Source organism: Falco punctatus, assembly GCF_963210335.1.
Source record: "Falco punctatus genome assembly, chromosome: 9".
NCBI classification, from domain to species: domain Eukaryota; kingdom Metazoa; phylum Chordata; class Aves; order Falconiformes; family Falconidae; genus Falco; species Falco punctatus.
Window position 1 is genome coordinate 38,418,252 of NC_137589.1, and position 18,015 is coordinate 38,436,266.

The window sequence follows — 18,015 nt, forward strand, 5'->3', positions numbered from 1 at the left end:
CCGGTCAGGCAAAGCCCAAACTCCCATTTTCTCCTCCTGGACCACCACTTCCAGTAAGTTTTTTAATGACCAGTTTTACAGGCACAAAAGACAGAAGCAACTTGTTTTAATCTTCTGGTTGAGAAATGTTGCACTTTTTCCTGTTCAGAAAAATGCAGAAATAACTGTTGTTTTGCTTTAGTATTTCTGCTGCTTTGACTTGCTGCTGCTACACCGTTACCCACTGCTCCATTACCATTAAGGGTCACAAGCTGACATTTGTACAAATGCATTTTTATTGTTTCAACAGAACCAAAGAAAAGTTGAAAACATTAGACTATACAATACATTTTGGTTTATAAACAAAGTTTTATAGTGGTAAAACATTTCTAAGTGACATTCATGGTCTCTTTCAATTTTTTGCTGCATTTCAGGTCTGAAGACCAATAGTGTTCAAAAAAGCAGTAATTGCATAAGGTGGACAAGTATCTTAGCTGCTACAAAACAGTTCAAGAACTTAGAGCAAACATTCTGGAAGAATATCAAAGGCAACCATGATTCATAACTTTCCTGCAAACATTCCTCAAGAAACAAAAACTGATCTTTGGCATAAACAATTATGTATTAAAGGCATTAGTAATATTGCATTAATATCAGTCAAGCAACTAAACAGTGATGCTAAAAAAAAAAAAATCACAGAGAAGCTTGAATTGGGGGCGGGGAAGGGAAACATGAGGAGCATTGAAAAGTAATACGGGAAGACTATTTAGAAAATCCCTTCAAAATACCTATTCAGTGTTATTTACTATTAAATAGAAATGACTAGATCACCATTCTGTTGGAGAGCTGGTATAAACCAACCAAATGCAAGACATTCAGGTTAAGGCTCTGGCACCCCGGCCTCCCTCCTCCCCTTGCAGGTAACCGCAGGAAGGGAACGCTACGGGAAGACCCCAGGTACCGCGTATTCCCTAACAGCCAGCACACGGAGCCGGTTACAGGCGCTCACTGCCCCTGCCCAGCTCCGTTTGAGGCAGATTTATCGCAATCGCTTTAACTTCCCTTTTTAGCCATCAGTGCATCGAGGCGGGGGCAGGGAGCGAGCCCAGGGCAGAGTGACACTGCCAGGGGCAAAGGACAGGCACCTGCCCGGTGGCTCTTCCTTCCAGCTGCTGCCACTGAGCAGTTTTTCCACGAGGGCACTTCTGTTAGGGTGGGTCTGATCGTGCCACGATTGCCAGGGGATGCAGAGGGCAGCGGGTCTGGGCAAAGTGTTCCTCGCACGTGTACAGAGACTCGTGCTAAAATAATTCTCCGTTCTGTCAAATGCCAAAAGAGGCTGCAGAGCAATAATGTGTGTGCGAATATATATTCATATGTGTGAAGGCATGTTCAATTATGGAAGGATAAAAACACCCCCCAAGACTATTTTAGTAACTGGAGGGTTGTTTGGGGTTTTTTTATTGTCATTTTGTCTGGGGTTTTTTAAAGATACAGTAAACACTTTGTTCGATTCACTATTAATGGAACTTGATAAAGATTCTGAGCCTCCAAACTCCTGCTGTCAAGACCAGTAAAAATCCCCCAGTACGTTCAGCCCTAGGAACCACTGTCTGCTGGTAGCCGTCAGACTACCTGGAAAGGGTTTCATGTCCCTGCGGCGCTTGGCTTTCAGAAAGCTCATGCATTGTTGTAAACAAGGGCAGTGAAGCAAAAGCTCTTTTTCAATTGACGATCTTTCAATTCCCACCTTGAGTGGCTGGAGTAACATTAGATGGAGGGAAGAGTTAAAAAAGAATTAATTGCTTGTGCTCATTTGGTTTTCAAAAGGAAAGAGCCAGCATTGGAACATTGGGCATATTCTGGTCCTGGACATGCAGCAACCTTAAGGGAACCAGGAGTTTTCAGCTCAATGCATTGCTGAACTGAGCAAGAAGGGAAGAGTTCCGTGATTTAAGGTCTCCAGCTGTAAGGCTCAAGCTGCCAACAGTGTGCCACCAACATCCCTGGCGACGCATTTCAGTACGGACCAAGAGCCCTGGAGCGCCTACCCACAGGGTGATGGGGGGCTGACAAAGACAGCTCCAGTTTTTGTCAAAAGTACTGTTGCCATGCAAAAATCAAAAGCAAAAAAATACCATTTCAGACATGGAATTTTAATCCTCAGTTTACAACTGTTCTGCTGCCCCTCCTTTAAATGAACCCACACACACCTTCCATCATTTCTGCATGGTTTAAGAACAGCCAGCTAAAATCCTGTGGAAAAGTTGAATGTTTCTGTATCGATTGTCCCTAAAAAAACCTGCCAAGTAACCAGTCGTGTCCTAGACTCTCATCGCTAAGCTTAAAGTGAGGTCCACGTTTTATATCATCATGTGGGAACTACTGGAATACACAGTGCATAAATGAAATGTGCTTCTGGGAGTACAGAACTCATGAAGAGACTCTTCAAAAGGAAAAAAAAAGATAAAGGATAAGAACTGTCTACTGTCGGAAGCAGTTTTGAGGTGTTTGATATCAAATGCGTTCCGAAGACATTTGAAATGCATTCTCTTGTAATTCACACCCTTAGAATGGGGCATCAGCATAAGCTAATCTTAAGCTCACGTATACAGCACCTGTTGCCGTGACTGTATCTCTTCTGTTTCCAAAAAAAAAAGGCATTTTATGTTACAGAAAACGATACTCCTGTGGTGTTTACTGATACCAAGGGGTCTTTCTGACCCAGCGAAGAGTGAATCCAGCATCTGTTCTTATCTTAATGGACGCTGCTTCAGCTTCTCTCACAGTTTCCTTCACAGACTGCATGAGGTTCTGGGCATTATGAACCAACATCTCAGTTGCCTGTCAAGAAAAAGAAAACTTGCCAGTAGATCAGTGAATACCATGTGCAGGACCGCAGCATGGACACCCACTGTGCATGAGGGCTCCCAGTACAAACATCTAAATTAGTTTATTGCCGATTTAAACCGTGAAGAAGGAAATGAAACCACTAGCCTCTGGAAACCAGCAAGTGTTATCCCTGACTCAGAACAAGACTTCCCCATTTCTCACTGTGTATTTGTTCAAAATCTGAATAAGAGCTTAGTGTCTCAAAGCGGAATCATCTCCCTCAGAAGCCCAAACTGCAGGATTTCAACGGAAAACACGCATTTGGAAGGTAACACAAGTGCACGGCAAGCGCTCGCGATGTTGCTGGAGAATCAGCTGAAGTACAACCCACCAGAGCGTGCTGCTACGCCTCCCTCGTCAAACCCGCTCTGGAAGGCAAGTTCTTCCCTTGGCTTGCTTTTCACTCTTACTTAAATCAAGGAGACGAACCAACTGTTCGTATAAAAGTTTGAACCAGAGAAGCTTTTTGGCTTGGGAAGGATTTTGTGTTCCTCTATTAAACTGTAGCTTTTGAGCCAGAAAGCAAGGTGCTTTGCTAAAATTATCTTCACTGAACAGTGAGGTAAGCTTCCAAACACCGAGTTCCCAGAACAGCTGATAGTACGTGTTGTACATTCTTCCCCATAAAACTGATCAGCAATTCCACGCTACCATCAATTTTTACACTTCTTACCTGCTCCGACTCTTCATCGCTGATGTTGGTTCTGCCCAGCATGGTAGCTTTGACAGTGGAGAGAATTTTCAGTTGTGTGCTGATGGTTGGGATTCGCTCACAGACCTAAGGAAGGAATGGGGATAAAAACCACTTGGCATTGTAAAGTGAAGCCATACATTATCTGTTGTGTTTTCAGATATAGTTTCTTGTTTTGTTTTACTACCAGATAAGGAATAAGCACGGAGGCAACCTTATAACCTTTAAGACTGTCTGACAAATACTGGTAGGATACTTGAATCTGATTTTACATGCTTTAGGATTTTTTTGGGATGGAGCCAACTTTTTTCCTTTCTTCAAGATATTCTTTCCAAGGTCTGCTTGGTTAGGAATGGGATGACGTATATTTAGCTAAGACTGCAAAACTAAGGAGTGTTATATTTCTGCTACTACCCTTTGACACAAAGGAGTGAGTAGATGAAATACAAAGCAACACAGGCTTAGGTCAGAGCAGTGTTCCTAGCACAGTGTTTTTCAAAACCTCTTTGGACACAAGCATCTTCCACTCACCTGTAAACAAATCCTGACTTTACAGAATATATACGGCCATGGGATCTAAAACCAGACACAGAACCTGACAAAGCTTTACAAGCCCAGGATGTACACGATGTACTGCCACAACTCCTGTGCTCACTCACGCTAAGAAAGGCACAGAAAAAAGTATTTGAGGCATTTACAACCCATTACCTGCAAGAGGTTTGTTCTTATGCGCTTGTCAGTGCACTGCTTTGCCACCTCTTTGGCTAATCGAGTGACTTCATCCGACGCCTTAGCAATATCCTTCGCACACTGAATAAGGGCGCGCTTGTTTCCACTGCCTCCTCTCACCAGGCGCGACATCTCTGCCATTAGCAGCGCCATTCGTTTAGCGGCAGCAATGATGTCATTACCCTGAAGAGAACAACACGAGTTAGTGTTCATGCCGGGGCAGAAGCTTCACAGACGTCACGACAACAGCAGCGTACATTTTGGTAGCAACCCTTTCAAGAACTTAAGGATGGAAGAACCATTTGTGACAGAAGAGGTTTCTTCAAGGAACAGGAAAGATCTGTACTAATTATAGGTTTCTGACATTTTTCTTTCTAACACTCAGGAAAAAAGGTTCGCTTCAAAACTGGAAAAGAAGTGGTAAAAAAAAGTGTTAGTTTGTCCATGGAATGAGAGTTACTGCTCTGCTGGCTAGGTTTTAAGATAAAGCATGTTATTAGCATTTGAAATTCCAGATTTCCCATAAAAGGCTTTTTTCTCAATTAAAAAAAAAAGGTGCTAAATAGCTTGTTAAACTAAATAGCACTAATTAAGTTAAATAATTAGTCATAACAGTCAAGCATAAAATTTCCAGTGACATCTGAAACTGAAGCTGTGAAAGCATCAGAGCTATGCTGCTATAATGCTAAAGGACAAATGGAAGAGAATCTGTAACATACAAAAACTTTTGTCACAGGGAGATGCAACGATTACTTTTTTTTTAAGGTTATTTCTTGAAAATAAGTCTTCCTTTTTGACAAAATCTCCCCCTTTAAGATAAAGCTTCCAGGAGAGAAGAACATAGGCGCTCAAAAGATAATCTAGAGACGTTTCTTCATTAAAATCCAGGTTTCCTGTACATCAAAATTACAGTCACAGAAATACTCCTGAGAGATTAAGTAGGACTGAGGCTAAACCATTCCTTCTACACTGTTCCAGAGAGAAACCTAGTGCAAGGACAAGCAGACCCAGAGGATCAGTTGTTAGTAGTCTGTTAGTGTATGTAGGGACAAAAGCGAACTCTTTGGTGCCATGAAGCATCCCTATTGTGTGGGTGAAATATTAGCAGAGTGAGTTTAAGTATTAGCACGCTCTTTCCTCAGCATAATTGCACAACTAATGACCGATGCAGTTCGCAGCAGCGAGTACACAGTGAGAACCCAGCTTAGCACATGTATTCTCTATCCCTGTGGACATACCTCCCTGACTCACTACCAGCAAATTCAAGTCATCCCAGATATTTTACAAATACAGGCGACAAAAAGCTGAACTATTTGTTACCGTGACCTAAAAGCTAAACAGTTTGCTAGTGTAACCAGACAGGATACAAATGACATAACACAAAGCTTTTCCATGTTTTCACGTAGGAGGACCAAGAAATGAGGACCAGTGTCATTTACGAAGCCCTCTAACAAGTTATCCAAGCATCAGAATCTGAAAAGGACAAGAACAATTTTAAAGCCCTTTTTATTAAAATAGTTTAGTATGTCTATCTACGTCAACATATGCACGCACATATACATATACATACACACACATCCCTAACCCTTTTTTGTTATGGGACACCAACCTTACTTTTTGCAGCATGCTATATGAAAAGTGACCAGTCTTGCAAACATTTGTGTTCAGACAGAAGAGACAGGCTACTTGTGAATGTCTGAACCTCATGTTAGATTTCCATGGGTTCCATATAAACACACCCTCAATTCAGCAGCTACCAGCATTCAGTGCAGCTTCTTCATAAAAGAATTCTCTCAAGACCAGCAACTGCAATACAGCCAAGTGCAAGCCAGCAGACAGTCAGTCGTCCTCCATAAACACTGCCACACAAAGCCATTCCTCCTTGGAAGGTATTTTAATTGCTGGCATCAATGGAAGCAAAGCACAACAGACACATTAAATGACTTCTTGACTGCTGTATACTCTGCTGTATCTGGAAGTCATTAAGAAACCATTAACCATGGCTTCCCAGGTAGCCCAAACGAATGAAAAAAAGAACGGGGCAGGGGGAGGGAAGACGACCCCTACAACAGTCTGAAAACTGCCATAACAGAGAAGAACAGGCAGGTGCAAAGGGAGAGGAAGCCGCTGAATATTAATAAGTGACCCAAATCAAGCTTCAATCCGGCACTGACAAACAGATCTAGCAACTTGTGAAGCCACTCTCAGTCCTTAGAATGAAGTGCAGACACACTTATCCATTCAGAATGGCCGGGCCCAGCAGGGATCAAGAGTGATGCAAATGTGTCAGCGTTCCAAATGGCTGGATGCACACGGATCAGTCCCCGGGGAGACTCAGGAGTACCTTACTAGACCACTTGGTTGCTTCCCGATGTAGAGACTGAGCAGCAGCCAGAATGGGCTGGTTAACAGGCTGATTGGTTGGCATTAACAGCAGCTCAGGCTCGTAATCATCTTCAATGTCAGAGGGGAGAGTGAATTCAACATCTGCATCATCCTCCTCAGCTATATCTACACCAGCCTCAGCCGCTTCATTAATCACAGTCACATCAGGCTTTGCAGGTGGCAGCAAGGGTGGAGAAACAGGGGACAGTTAGTACAAGAAGCAGAATTTGGTAGAAGAGCATGAACTGAGCTGTTTTAGTGACCAAAACATCCTCTTGGTCTCCCAGGATCTGATAAGGCAGCTCTCGGTTCAGGTCAGAGGGAGGAGGGGAAGGAATACAAGATGAGCAGAAGGAAACAAACATTTCACCTGTGAAGCGAAGTTACCAAAAATTTTAAGAAGTTACGGTTCAAAGATGCAGCAACAGTTTTCATCGGAGCATACAGCTTCTACAGACAGAGGCTGGCTTGGAGAACAACATTTTACTGGCAAGACAATGGTGAAATGAATGGAGTTTCCGTTTCCACGAAAGCCGTTTCGACTGCATAGAAGCAGGCACAGCAGCCGATGACTGTGGTATCTGTGCCAATAGAAAGCTTTGTATGGAAAGCCGTTCATGTGTATGTTGCAAGGAAAGAGCGCAGCATGATAACAGAAAAAACACGGACACTGCTTGCGGTAGGGTTTAAAAAAAAAAAAAAAAAAAAAAAAAGGTGGGACAAGGGACACTGTAGAAGCGAGTATTGAACTACCGCAGATAATATGGAAAAGAAAAAAAGTGTTATGGGAAGAGGAGGTGATGCTGAATGCTATGAATGCTGTAGATATTACAGTTCTTAAAACCAGACTGGTACAGAATCAGTAGAATAAGAAGATTATGAAGCATGTGATACTGTTTTGCCACAATATGTTGTATCCATTACCTTAAAAAAAAAAAGAGAGGATGCAAGTATATTATAAATATAAAATATATTAATATATTAAATATATTGTGTTAGGATAGATCCCAAGGAAGAGGTAAGTGTTATAACAATATAGACATTTATAGTACAGCAACATTTCAATGCAAAAACATTCTACAAGTTTGCTAACTGTATTTCTTTTGACTAAAGCCAAGAGCGATAGAAGTCAAACTACCCCTACCAAAAACTACGTGTTTTCAGCTGTGTTTTGCTTAAGATATGGCCTTTTATAGAAAAAAACATCTACACGAATAAAAACACATTGAAGCTTTGGAAGGAAGCTGTAACTTTTATATACTGCCAAATTCACCCATCTTAAAAGACAACTTCTGTTTATGTCTTAATCTAATGAAAAGTTTCCAAATATCCCTCATTCTGTGATTTATCCGGATGAGTGGAAAGGCAGGGGAAGCTAAAGCAATAGGCAGTGTTCAGTTTGTGCTCCAGGAGAAACATGGCGTACACAAAAGCCCAGAATCCACTCAGCAGAGCTTTTGTAAAGATAGAGAAAAACTAAATCCATTTTAAATCTTACAAGAATGAAGAATGTTATCAATTTTTTTTTTAAGACTAAGCACTTGTTCATCCCCACTATAAGCGTAACACATGATGATGTCCCAGCAGACTAATGTAATTGGGCAAAAAAGTAGAAGACAGTTGACACACAGTCTGGTGCGATTTAGTATGAGCAAGAACTTACATTTCCGTCTTTCCAGGTCTAACCCATATTCCTCAGCACCACTGTCCATCAGTCCCTCTTCCACCCAGTAAGTGACTTCAGAGACTACAAAAATGTTTTTAAAAAGAACTTCTTCCCCCAAAACTACTGTCAGAGTAACTGTACTCATTACTAAAATGGGACTTTTCTAAAAAAGAATTAAAAGGACAAATGTAGGTCTCAAATCAAAGAAACAGCAATGAAAATAGTGGTTCATAAAACTAAAGGCACTAAGCTTAGAGCTTTCATAATCAAGGAGTTTTAAGGTCTGCTGCTTGACTCTGATAAATATTTTAACAGTTGTGCTATTTAATTTAGCTTGTGTATAGTATGTGTAAGTAATTTAGCGTGTATCTAGTAAAAGCATTTTATAACCTATTGTGTATTGTTGTTACCATTTTATGATTCAAACATCAAAACACTTTTAGGAAGCTGAAATTAAGGCTTTTGGCCTCAAAACTACCTTCTGAGATGACTAATACATTCCAATACTATCCCTTCAGTAAGATAAATAGGTATTTGGTATATCCAGAAGTATGGGGAAAATAGAGCTTTTTGTTTTATGGAAGGGACACTCAAACAGATTTGCAGGACGACTTCATAGTGTTTGATCTGTCCTTCCAAAAGAGATGTTCTCTAAGCACAAAGCACTGAGGTTGATGCTGTAAGCCATTCAAGTTCATCTTCTCATTCACCGCCTACTTTGGCAGAGAAAAAAAGTGGAGATTTGTAAAAGCCAAATTCTGACCTTTAATTTATACCTGCAGAAGCCTAAATCTCGGAAGTTCTTACTCAGTTGTTGCCAGAGGTAGAATGTAGCTCTTGGGGGAACAAAAAGAGTGTAAGCAAAAAAGTTATATTAGCGTTTATAATACTGATGAGTTCACGCTGCTTTGTCATAGCACTGAAATGGTAAATTAAATCCTTCGATTTTGACCTTGACAGTGAGTGTGACTCACTACAAAAAAGAATGAGACCAGTCTATCTATATATGGTCATTTTTCCAATCATAAATGTACCAGATTAACTACAAAGTAACTTGCAGCTCCTTCTGGAATTAAGACAAACCAGCTCACGATTCCTGCAGCTGGCATCTGCAACATCCATACAGACTTTTCAAAGTCACTTAAATATAGCAATGAGCTTGTCAGCCTAGAAAGGCGTAAGTATTAGTGGCTCTCGAGGCAATACCAGCACCAAGGATCACAAACAGCTTAGCGTACAAGGCATATTTGCGTTCACAGAGATATGATAATAAAGCATTCGAGCAATTCTGAGTATTAGAACATTTGACCCTAGTTCACTCCAACATTGAAAGGGTTTCCAATTCCTCCTTCAGCAGTGTTTTTACTATTTGGTCTATAAAAGGCTTTCTCTGTCATTGAGACAGCTGACTTTGGACCAAACACACTAATAAAAAAAAAAAAAAAAAAAAGAAAAAGAAAAGAAAAGAAAATTCCTTTTGCCACAAGACAGCTGTAACAACATCTTACCTTGCTAGACCATTTCCGGGCTTCATCATGCAGCTGCCTAGCAGCCATCATCATGGGCTGATTAATAGCTTCTCCTGCTTTCTGCTCTGGGAACTCTTCATCCTTTTCTTCAGGTGGTGGTGGTCTGGGTGGGGGAACCTCACCTTCTGGAAGTGGTGGTTTTGGAGGAGCCAGTTCATCAGTCAGCTAAGAAAGGCAAAAATGTTACTTAGTGCAATGGAATAGTATACAGATTGAGTAAAGGATAGTGTCACGGCAAGATGTGATTGCGTGGCCCCATGCCTCATCCATTTTTTTCAAGTGCGCCCTGTTAAAGGAAATACAGTCTTTAAATCTCTTCTTTTGAAAGCTGGATTGGTATTTTTTTAGACTTAAGGTTGCTTGTATGCATGGCTGGCCAGACAATGCATTTTATTTCTAAGCAATAAAAATATACTCAAGTAGTGTCAGCATGCAATCCACATGTCAGTGACAACTGTGTATTGTATTACAAACTATGCTGCACTTACATGAAGCTGCTCAAGGTCAGGAGGAGGAGGGGGAAAATCTGGCTCCTGAGGCTGGAAGGCTTCTCTGACTTTGGCCACAGCTCCCAGAATTCTGTATCCAGAATCCAAGAAACTCTTCTGCAAACCTTAACAAAAATCCCATTACCAGTTTAATGCCATCTTGTAATATTTAGAACTACAACACTACCCCAGAAAATTATTTCTATATCATACCGTGCCAAGTACACTTATATCTGGGAAAAAAATACATTTAAAAACTACCAAATTGTTCATAGTGAATTTACATGTTTGAAATGTTATTGTCATATGCAACATGCATTAGATAAAGCCAAAGTAATTCCCCAAACAACTTTTAGAATAGAAGAAATTATGTAATATTTTCTTATATGAAGTAGTACTGCTGATAACTCGTAACAAAACTTCTACTGAAGATTATGAAATCACATAATTAACGAGAATGCTGATTCCTTTTCCCTTGAATATGCCAAAGGTCTTTGACTGCATTTTAAAAGAGTAGGATTCAGCAGTTGGTGGTACAACCCCGATTTCACCATTCTGGGATTTGAGCGTACACAATATTTGCGTAAAAGGTGACACACAGCTGTAGAAGACAAAAGGAGCACTACTTCACATCATCTTTAGCCAGTAAACAACACACCTGAAATCAGCTGACTGAACCCTTACCAGGATCAGAAATGTTTCCTGCCACAGCTTTAGCATCCATTACCATCGGTGATATAGTTTTGCTTAGCTCATCAGAGGCTGCTTTAACAGCCTCCCGGAATTTAGGATCTTCTGAATTTTCAACCTCCCGTTTTGCTACCAGTAGGATGCGGTTCGCTCGTCTGGCAATGCTGGTGGCACCAGCTACCAGCATCTGAGGTTGCATGTTGGCCATTGCAACTTTACATTTATCAAGATCTTTCTTAATAGCCTCTTCTGATGCATCCAACAGAGATTTAGTATCAATGGCTTCATCCACTAACCCTAGAATAAAAGTTAGACATGTTAATATTCTAGTTTCATCTGTGGAAAGGGATATTTGGTTTTCCAGAGACTGTTCACAACCATAAAAGTAAGTATTTCCAACTCAGGGGGTGGGGAGTGGCGGAAGGGGTCATGGGATTCAGACCAAATGTATTACTGCAGTTTTACTTGTGATTATGTGGCACTTCTGTCACAGTAACCATGCTCAAGCTTGCTCCCACCAATGACCTCCCAAGCTCTTACCCATCTACCACAGAATGCTGCTTGAGTCAAGAACTGGCTTACACAATATATGCAGCAGAGTTTCCTTCCTCCCACCAAATGTCTTTAAGCATTTTCAGTACTTTCTGTACCTCTCCCATTCATTCAAAAGGAAAGATCCCTCTGGCTGCAGTTTTACTTAAGGGTCATATATAGCGATAAGGCAGTAAGATTTAAAATACCCACGATTTAATTAGGGGGTTGGAGAACGAGGTAGTATACAGTCAGATTAGCAGACCAGTGCAAAGGATCCGCACTTTGGAAGGACTGAAACATTGAAGTGCCTCAGCAAGATTCAGCACATCAGCAGCTTTCTTTTATTCACTGCTTTCATCAAGCTGGCATCATTCGGAGCATGTTTTCTTACCCCCACTTAATTATCTGTCCTCATTCAACGTGCCAAGATTCTGCAGGAAACCCCCCCCCCCCCCCAGTTTCTACAGTGATACGCTGCTAGCACAGCAATCGCAGGAGGGAGTAACGCTATTCTGTTTTTCCCACAAAAGAACTAAAACCAAATTTGCTCCCCTGCAGCTCAAAATTAACATGTATGAAGCAAGCTATTTTGTTTATGTTGTAACATACACATATTTCTGGATTTAGAGAGCTCATTCCCACTTCTCTTTATTTTTAATCAGTCATTACTCTTAGGCATGTTTCATCAATCCAAACAGAACGGGGAGAAAATCTATACCAGCTAGTTAGCCACAAAGCATAATCTTCAACAAAAATTCTTAGTTTACCTGTCATTTTTTCTACGTTATCAATCCATTGGTTTTTCATGGTCTCAAAATGTTCATAGGCAGCTTGATTTCCAGGATTTCTCAGGAGGATACGAGCAGCTGATACTACCTGCCAATGGAAACCATTTTTAATTATAGAAGTATCAGTATGTAATGACTTCGCACACAGTCTTGGAAATGCTTGGGGTTTTTTCAGGACTGGACATGTAGGTCCTCATTTGGAAAACTAGTTCGTTGATTCTAGTTCAACATCTAGCTGCTCAAAGATTTATGCTGCTTCAGGAATTTGTTGATACAAATACTTTTTTTCTGGAACTCCAATTACACGTAATATATCTTAAAACCACTTCTTGAAAGCACTAAAGTATAATACTTCCTACACTGCCAAAATTTGAGATGCAAGTTTAATCTGGAAAAAATTAATTAAAGAGCATTTTTTCCACTTATTTTACTAAGCTTCAAAGTAGTTCAAGGATAAGTCAGTAACACTTCTGTCCAAAAGGTGAAGAGTTAGGCATGTCATTTAATCAGTTTGTTCTGCTTGGTATCATATACACAAATATTTGCCATTCCCTTTTAGGGGCGTCAGCACTATGTTCCTTGCTGGTGTTAACATTTCTCTAGAACAGAGGCATAAAGGAAAGTCCACAGAAGCTGTTCCCAGCCCTTTTAACATAAGCCCTTTGAGACAAAGGAAGCAAACCTGCGGGGTAAGTTCCCTTGCTGATTTCACTGTCGCCTGAATGCCCTCCACAGTAGTTTTATTCGCAGTTCCAACTGCAGCTGCTTTTTCTGCTGTAGCTCCCAGTCTAGCAGCATGATTTTCAAAGTTTGCTGCTCTTTCATCAAACACCTAGTTGTCAGAAGAGAAAAGCCATTAAAACCGCCTAACTTCCCTAATAGAATACTATTTCTTCAAATTATCAAATACCAGAGACACCTTCGTAACATCCAAACTTAATTCATCTCCTGAGAGGATGAAAGAGGACACAAAAGCTTTGAGGCTGTTCTAATTTTTTAATCTTTACATTACTGGACTTTCTTCTTTACTAACTCATTTGGGCAACAAAGCATATTACCACACTTTATAGCTTTGAGATATTAAGGTCACTAATTCCTGACGACTACTGCTTTAACACATACCGCGTTAAAACCATTTTAGCTCACAGACATTACAAATTCGTAATTCAAAAGTAACTACATCTGAAAGACAGATACGGGGTTTTACCCTAAAAAATTGAAGGTTCGCATTGGAAAAAACCTCCCTCCCTCCACAGTCCTTAGCTATTCAAGGCACAGAATACTTTGACAAAAAGCTATCCTGTCATAAAGCTAAATTCCCCAAGGCCTTAGGAATCGTTGTGACCATGTTTAAATCAACTAGCCAAAAAGAGCTGCCAGTCAGAGTTTTAGACACTTCCTATGCACCCAGCAGCTTTGAAGTACAGGCAACATTATCCAGCAATAGAACAGATTAAATCTGTTGATCAATCCTGGCATAAATTTGACTATTATAATCAGCTTATATAATGCTGAGAGATACAGTCCCCTAACTGGTATGTCAGTGATTTTTGCACAAGAATTTTTAGCTTGCTGAAGGCAACGTGGTACAAACATCACAGGGAGAAATCTTTGACATTTACTGAAGTCAGAGACAATACAGTTTCCAGGGGTGTACAGCACACTTTGCAATCTCCAAGAGTCCTGAGAGATTTGCATGGCAATCATTCTGCTGTCAGAATTAATAAGCATGTATCACAAGCTTGAGAAAAAAAAAGTATCAATCCATTTTTCAAAATACTGCTTCATTTTTCAAAAGACCAATTCAGGCAAAATTAAACAATAACTGAAGGTTCACACGGGGGAAAGACCACCTGGGTATACTTGCCTCGTCTCTATTGGGAGCATCAGAGGGAGCAGTGGCTGCTACTGCTAACAATTTAATAGGAGTTGTGGTGTCACTAAAAACGTCAGAAACCTCCTGGGTCATTGCCTCTTGCATCCGTGTTTTAAGGTCCTTTGAAAAAAACAAAAAAAAAAAAGGAGAATTATTACTATATGGTACAGGAATATTAAGTTTGTAGGTATTCAAATCCCATAAAACCTCTTCTACAAAAAAAAAAAAAAAAAAAAAAAAAAAAAAAAAAAAAAGAGCCCAAAACAATGGCAGCCATTAAGATACAATGATCTTAAAAGCATGATCAATGATTCATTCTTTATGTAATTTGAAATACAAGAAGCTTACGTACCGCTCCTTGAAGTAGCATCAGAAGCTATGAACAGCACGATTTGAGACCTTGCCCCTCAAATCTGCAATGTTAGCATGCTATTTTCTTTTAAAATGAACTCAAATTTTACTTCTATAATTGTTCATTTGGAATTACAGCTTGATATCACGGCCTCCGCAGAAAGTTAGCTTTAAGCATCTCAGGTGAACCAACTGGGGGTTTGCTGCACTTTTTTATTGATGCCTCACACACACAAGCACTTTATCAGAGGAGTGCAAATACTTCAGCATGTCATGTGTTTCACTGCACAGGAGCAGATTTTTACCTTCAGCGAGTCCTGAAGCTGAGCAGCAATCGCCCTGGCCTGAGGGGATTCTCCCTCCCCTCTGGCCGCGAGGTCAGCCAGCTGGGCAGCCAGTTGGTCTACACGGTCACATTTGGCAAGCAGATCTTGACGATAGGGTCCCATCATGACATTGGCTAAACGACGGCCTTCTGCAACCAGACCCCGAATTGCTGCCTGGCCTACAATGCAAGAAGTGGTGTTGCATTAACAGACGGTGAAACAAAAAATTAAAAGCATAAGTTGGATGCACCATGAAGTAAGTGATGCTTCAGAATTCTTGGGTTTAAGAACACTTTTCTAAGTAGTGGAAAGGATCTTCTGCAGTTTATCACTGAGTAACTGCAGTTCAAACCCATAGAAAAATTCAATTCTCATTATGTTCTTTTTGCTTATTACAGCAACTCTGGCTAGAGATGCATCTTTTTGAACTAGGGTGGTCTGACAGGAGTTAACCATGACGGCTGTCAGGTACTCCTACATAACTAGCCTATTGACTCCACTAGAGAGCACTTAGAAATTCCAAGCACTGCAATTCATCTCCACATCATTACAAGTCATCAGAAGAGCAGGAAGAGGGGGAGAAAAGCCAAGTAGAAAACATACGTTAAAACCAAGGTGGGAAGAGCATGCAGAAGCACTTACCTACTCCCCGATCAGCAACTGTAGGATTGTCTATCCACCTTTGAGCTTGCTCAATCTTTCCCTCCAAATGGACAGCTGCTTTAACTGGCCTAGTATTTGCTACAGCCCTGTTTGTTTTGGACTGTAAATTCTGAAGTGATGTAGCTATTTGCTTAGCCAATGCACGGGCCTCAGGAGAGTCACCTTTCCCACTAAGGATTAAAAAGAAAAAAAAGTATAGTCGCATAAAGATCATTTACAGCTTATCCCAAATTCAGCAGGAAGGCACAACGAAAGGTACTTCATCTGCTTAAATAAGGTAAAATTTGACACTTCAGTCTCCAAGCAAGTAACGCAGATCTGTCATCCATAAATCCCTACCTCATGTTTCTCTGCTGCGGTACCTGGATATTACGTATGTTCAACAGAGCCCTGAGATGGGGGAAGGCATGGTACTGTCATTGATAATGCTGATTTATGACTTTGATTTCCCATACTTGTGGCTGTCTTATTAGCAACTGCAATAATGCCACACATATTACAAGCAGAAAAGTATACAGCAACAGACCCAAGGCTATATATAAACTTGAAAAGAGGTAAGCACGTCAAGGCCTCAAGCAGCTAAATCTCATGAAAATCTTGATTAAAGTTTTCAGCTGGTGAAGAAAGAAAGTTTTCTCCATGTTGCAGCTGGTCATAGATGAAGATCACAGTTTATACAAGAACTGTTTCTCCACTTCCATTCTCAAGCATCCTCTTTGCAAAACTGATACAGAAATATCATAATGTCTTATATATAGTTTGCAGTTGCAGCTTAGAACACTGACACTGACTGAAGTGGTAGATACTCCAATGTGCCATTTAGTGAACTGCTTAGCAAAAAAAAGTGATGACATTTGTCTGTATAAACCAACTTAAATTTCCCATTACTTCATTCCTTTGAATTGCCTTGACAGTACAAAGGAGCTCACTTTTGGCTTCAGTTTGCCTGTCAAATATTCCACAGGTAGGAGCAAGAAAATATTTTCTAGGTAATAGCACTCTGGTTACTTTCTTTGGTGTTTTTGGGGGGTTTGGGGGTTTTGTTTTGTTTTGTTTTTGAGGAGGGTAGTGCAAGCTGGGATTTGGAATAGAATTCATTAGGTTGAAGCATTAAAAAGGATACCATATTTTATAAATTGAATTTCTTAAAGAACATTAAAAAGTTAGCTTCCCCCCTCCAGGAAGTGTAAAATTCTTCACATTCAGTTTTTACTAAATGCAGGACAGAAACTCAGAAGTATAAGATGTCCATTCCCAGTTCCTCTTTCAGAGGAAAATATATTCTCCGATTAATCTTCAATCATCTGATTTTGCTCAGCACTCTGAGCTGCAAATGAAAGTAATTCAAATAAATCAATGGTGATAAAATAATACGTACTGTCGTCGCAGATCTGACAGCTTAGCTGTCAAAGCAGAGATTTCACCCAAGGAACGAAGAATATCATCTCTTTCTTTAGGCTCCTCACATAATTCTGCAACTTTCCTCGCTTCAGCCATAATTCCCCGAATACATTCTTCTCCTTCGCTGCCCCCATTAGGGTCTGCAAGCCAATTCTTAAAAGAAAGAAGTTGCGTACGAGTGAAGATAAATAGTAACATTATTTCTATAGAGACTTTTAAACAAAAATAAATACCAATACAGCTTTCAAAACTTTATTTAACAGAAAATACATTTCAAAAACAATTTATTAGATACCATGAAGTTGTTCTGTTGTCTGACAGATCCTATGTTTTGAAAAAGATGTCAAACTAGATATCTATCCAAAGATTTTACATTCTCTCTCTCTCTCCAACATTCGCCAACGTTTTTTTCAGAAGTAAAATTTAATGAGTGGCTCTAGAGACTCATGATCTGGCTTTCAGTAAAAGAAAAAACAAAACGCAGATGCTCTTTACAAAGCTTTTCCTAAAAAGTCTCATCATTTTATTCAATATTATAAATAATATTAATGTATTTTATATATATATATATATATATTTATAATTATATAGACATATACACATTCAGATAAGGTATATATAGAATTTCATTATTTTATGACCAACATCATCCCTGGGTAATAGGCTGACCACTAAGAGAAATTTAAGAGTTACAAAAAGAAAGGATCAACTAAAAGAAAAAGTAGTTTCATTACCATTGTTTCGGTTTTGTCATGAGTACAAAGTTCTAAATCCTGAACTCTGCTCCCAAAACATTGCCCAAGGAAAGGGCTCACAGGTAAATCTGTGCAGTCTGAAACTCCTCTTTTCTTTAATAAAGATCAGTTTATGTCCAAATTTAAGGTGTTTCCTCTTTTTAATGTCATAACCTTGAAATTTTTAGCAATGCTAGAAAAATTACAAAAAAATGTTCATAAGCTGTAGAAAAACTCATAGCACCCTGTAAACTACTGAATTTAAGATTTTTCTTTGTAAAAGCAAGAATCTC

The 18,015-nt window shown here is 39.9% G+C and overlaps 1 protein-coding gene across 2 annotated transcripts in view; it reads right to left on the reverse strand.

Moving 5' to 3' along the window:
* Positions 1-252: 252 nt before the first annotated feature.
* The window catches only part of VCL (vinculin), a 60,758-nt gene continuing 42,995 nt past the window's right edge, over positions 253-18,015 (reverse strand). Inside the window, exons 10-22 of one of the 2 annotated variants that reach the window (XM_080401206.1) lie at positions 16,966-17,141; positions 15,567-15,757; positions 14,904-15,103; positions 14,239-14,367; positions 13,054-13,203; positions 12,351-12,459; positions 11,044-11,346; positions 10,360-10,484; positions 9,851-10,036; positions 6,636-6,845; positions 4,271-4,474; positions 3,545-3,649; positions 253-2,823 (exon numbers count right to left, since the gene is read on the reverse strand). In XM_080401206.1, coding sequence (XP_080257332.1) covers positions 2,677-2,823; positions 3,545-3,649; positions 4,271-4,474; positions 6,636-6,845; positions 9,851-10,036; positions 10,360-10,484; positions 11,044-11,346; positions 12,351-12,459; positions 13,054-13,203; positions 14,239-14,367; positions 14,904-15,103; positions 15,567-15,757; positions 16,966-17,141 — 2,235 coding nt within the window. In that variant the 3' untranslated portion in view covers positions 253-2,676. The remainder of the gene's footprint in view (positions 2,824-3,544; positions 3,650-4,270; positions 4,475-6,635; positions 6,846-9,850; positions 10,037-10,359; positions 10,485-11,043; positions 11,347-12,350; positions 12,460-13,053; positions 13,204-14,238; positions 14,368-14,903; positions 15,104-15,566; positions 15,758-16,965; positions 17,142-18,015) is intronic. The other variant, XM_080401205.1, reaches the window with a different exon arrangement.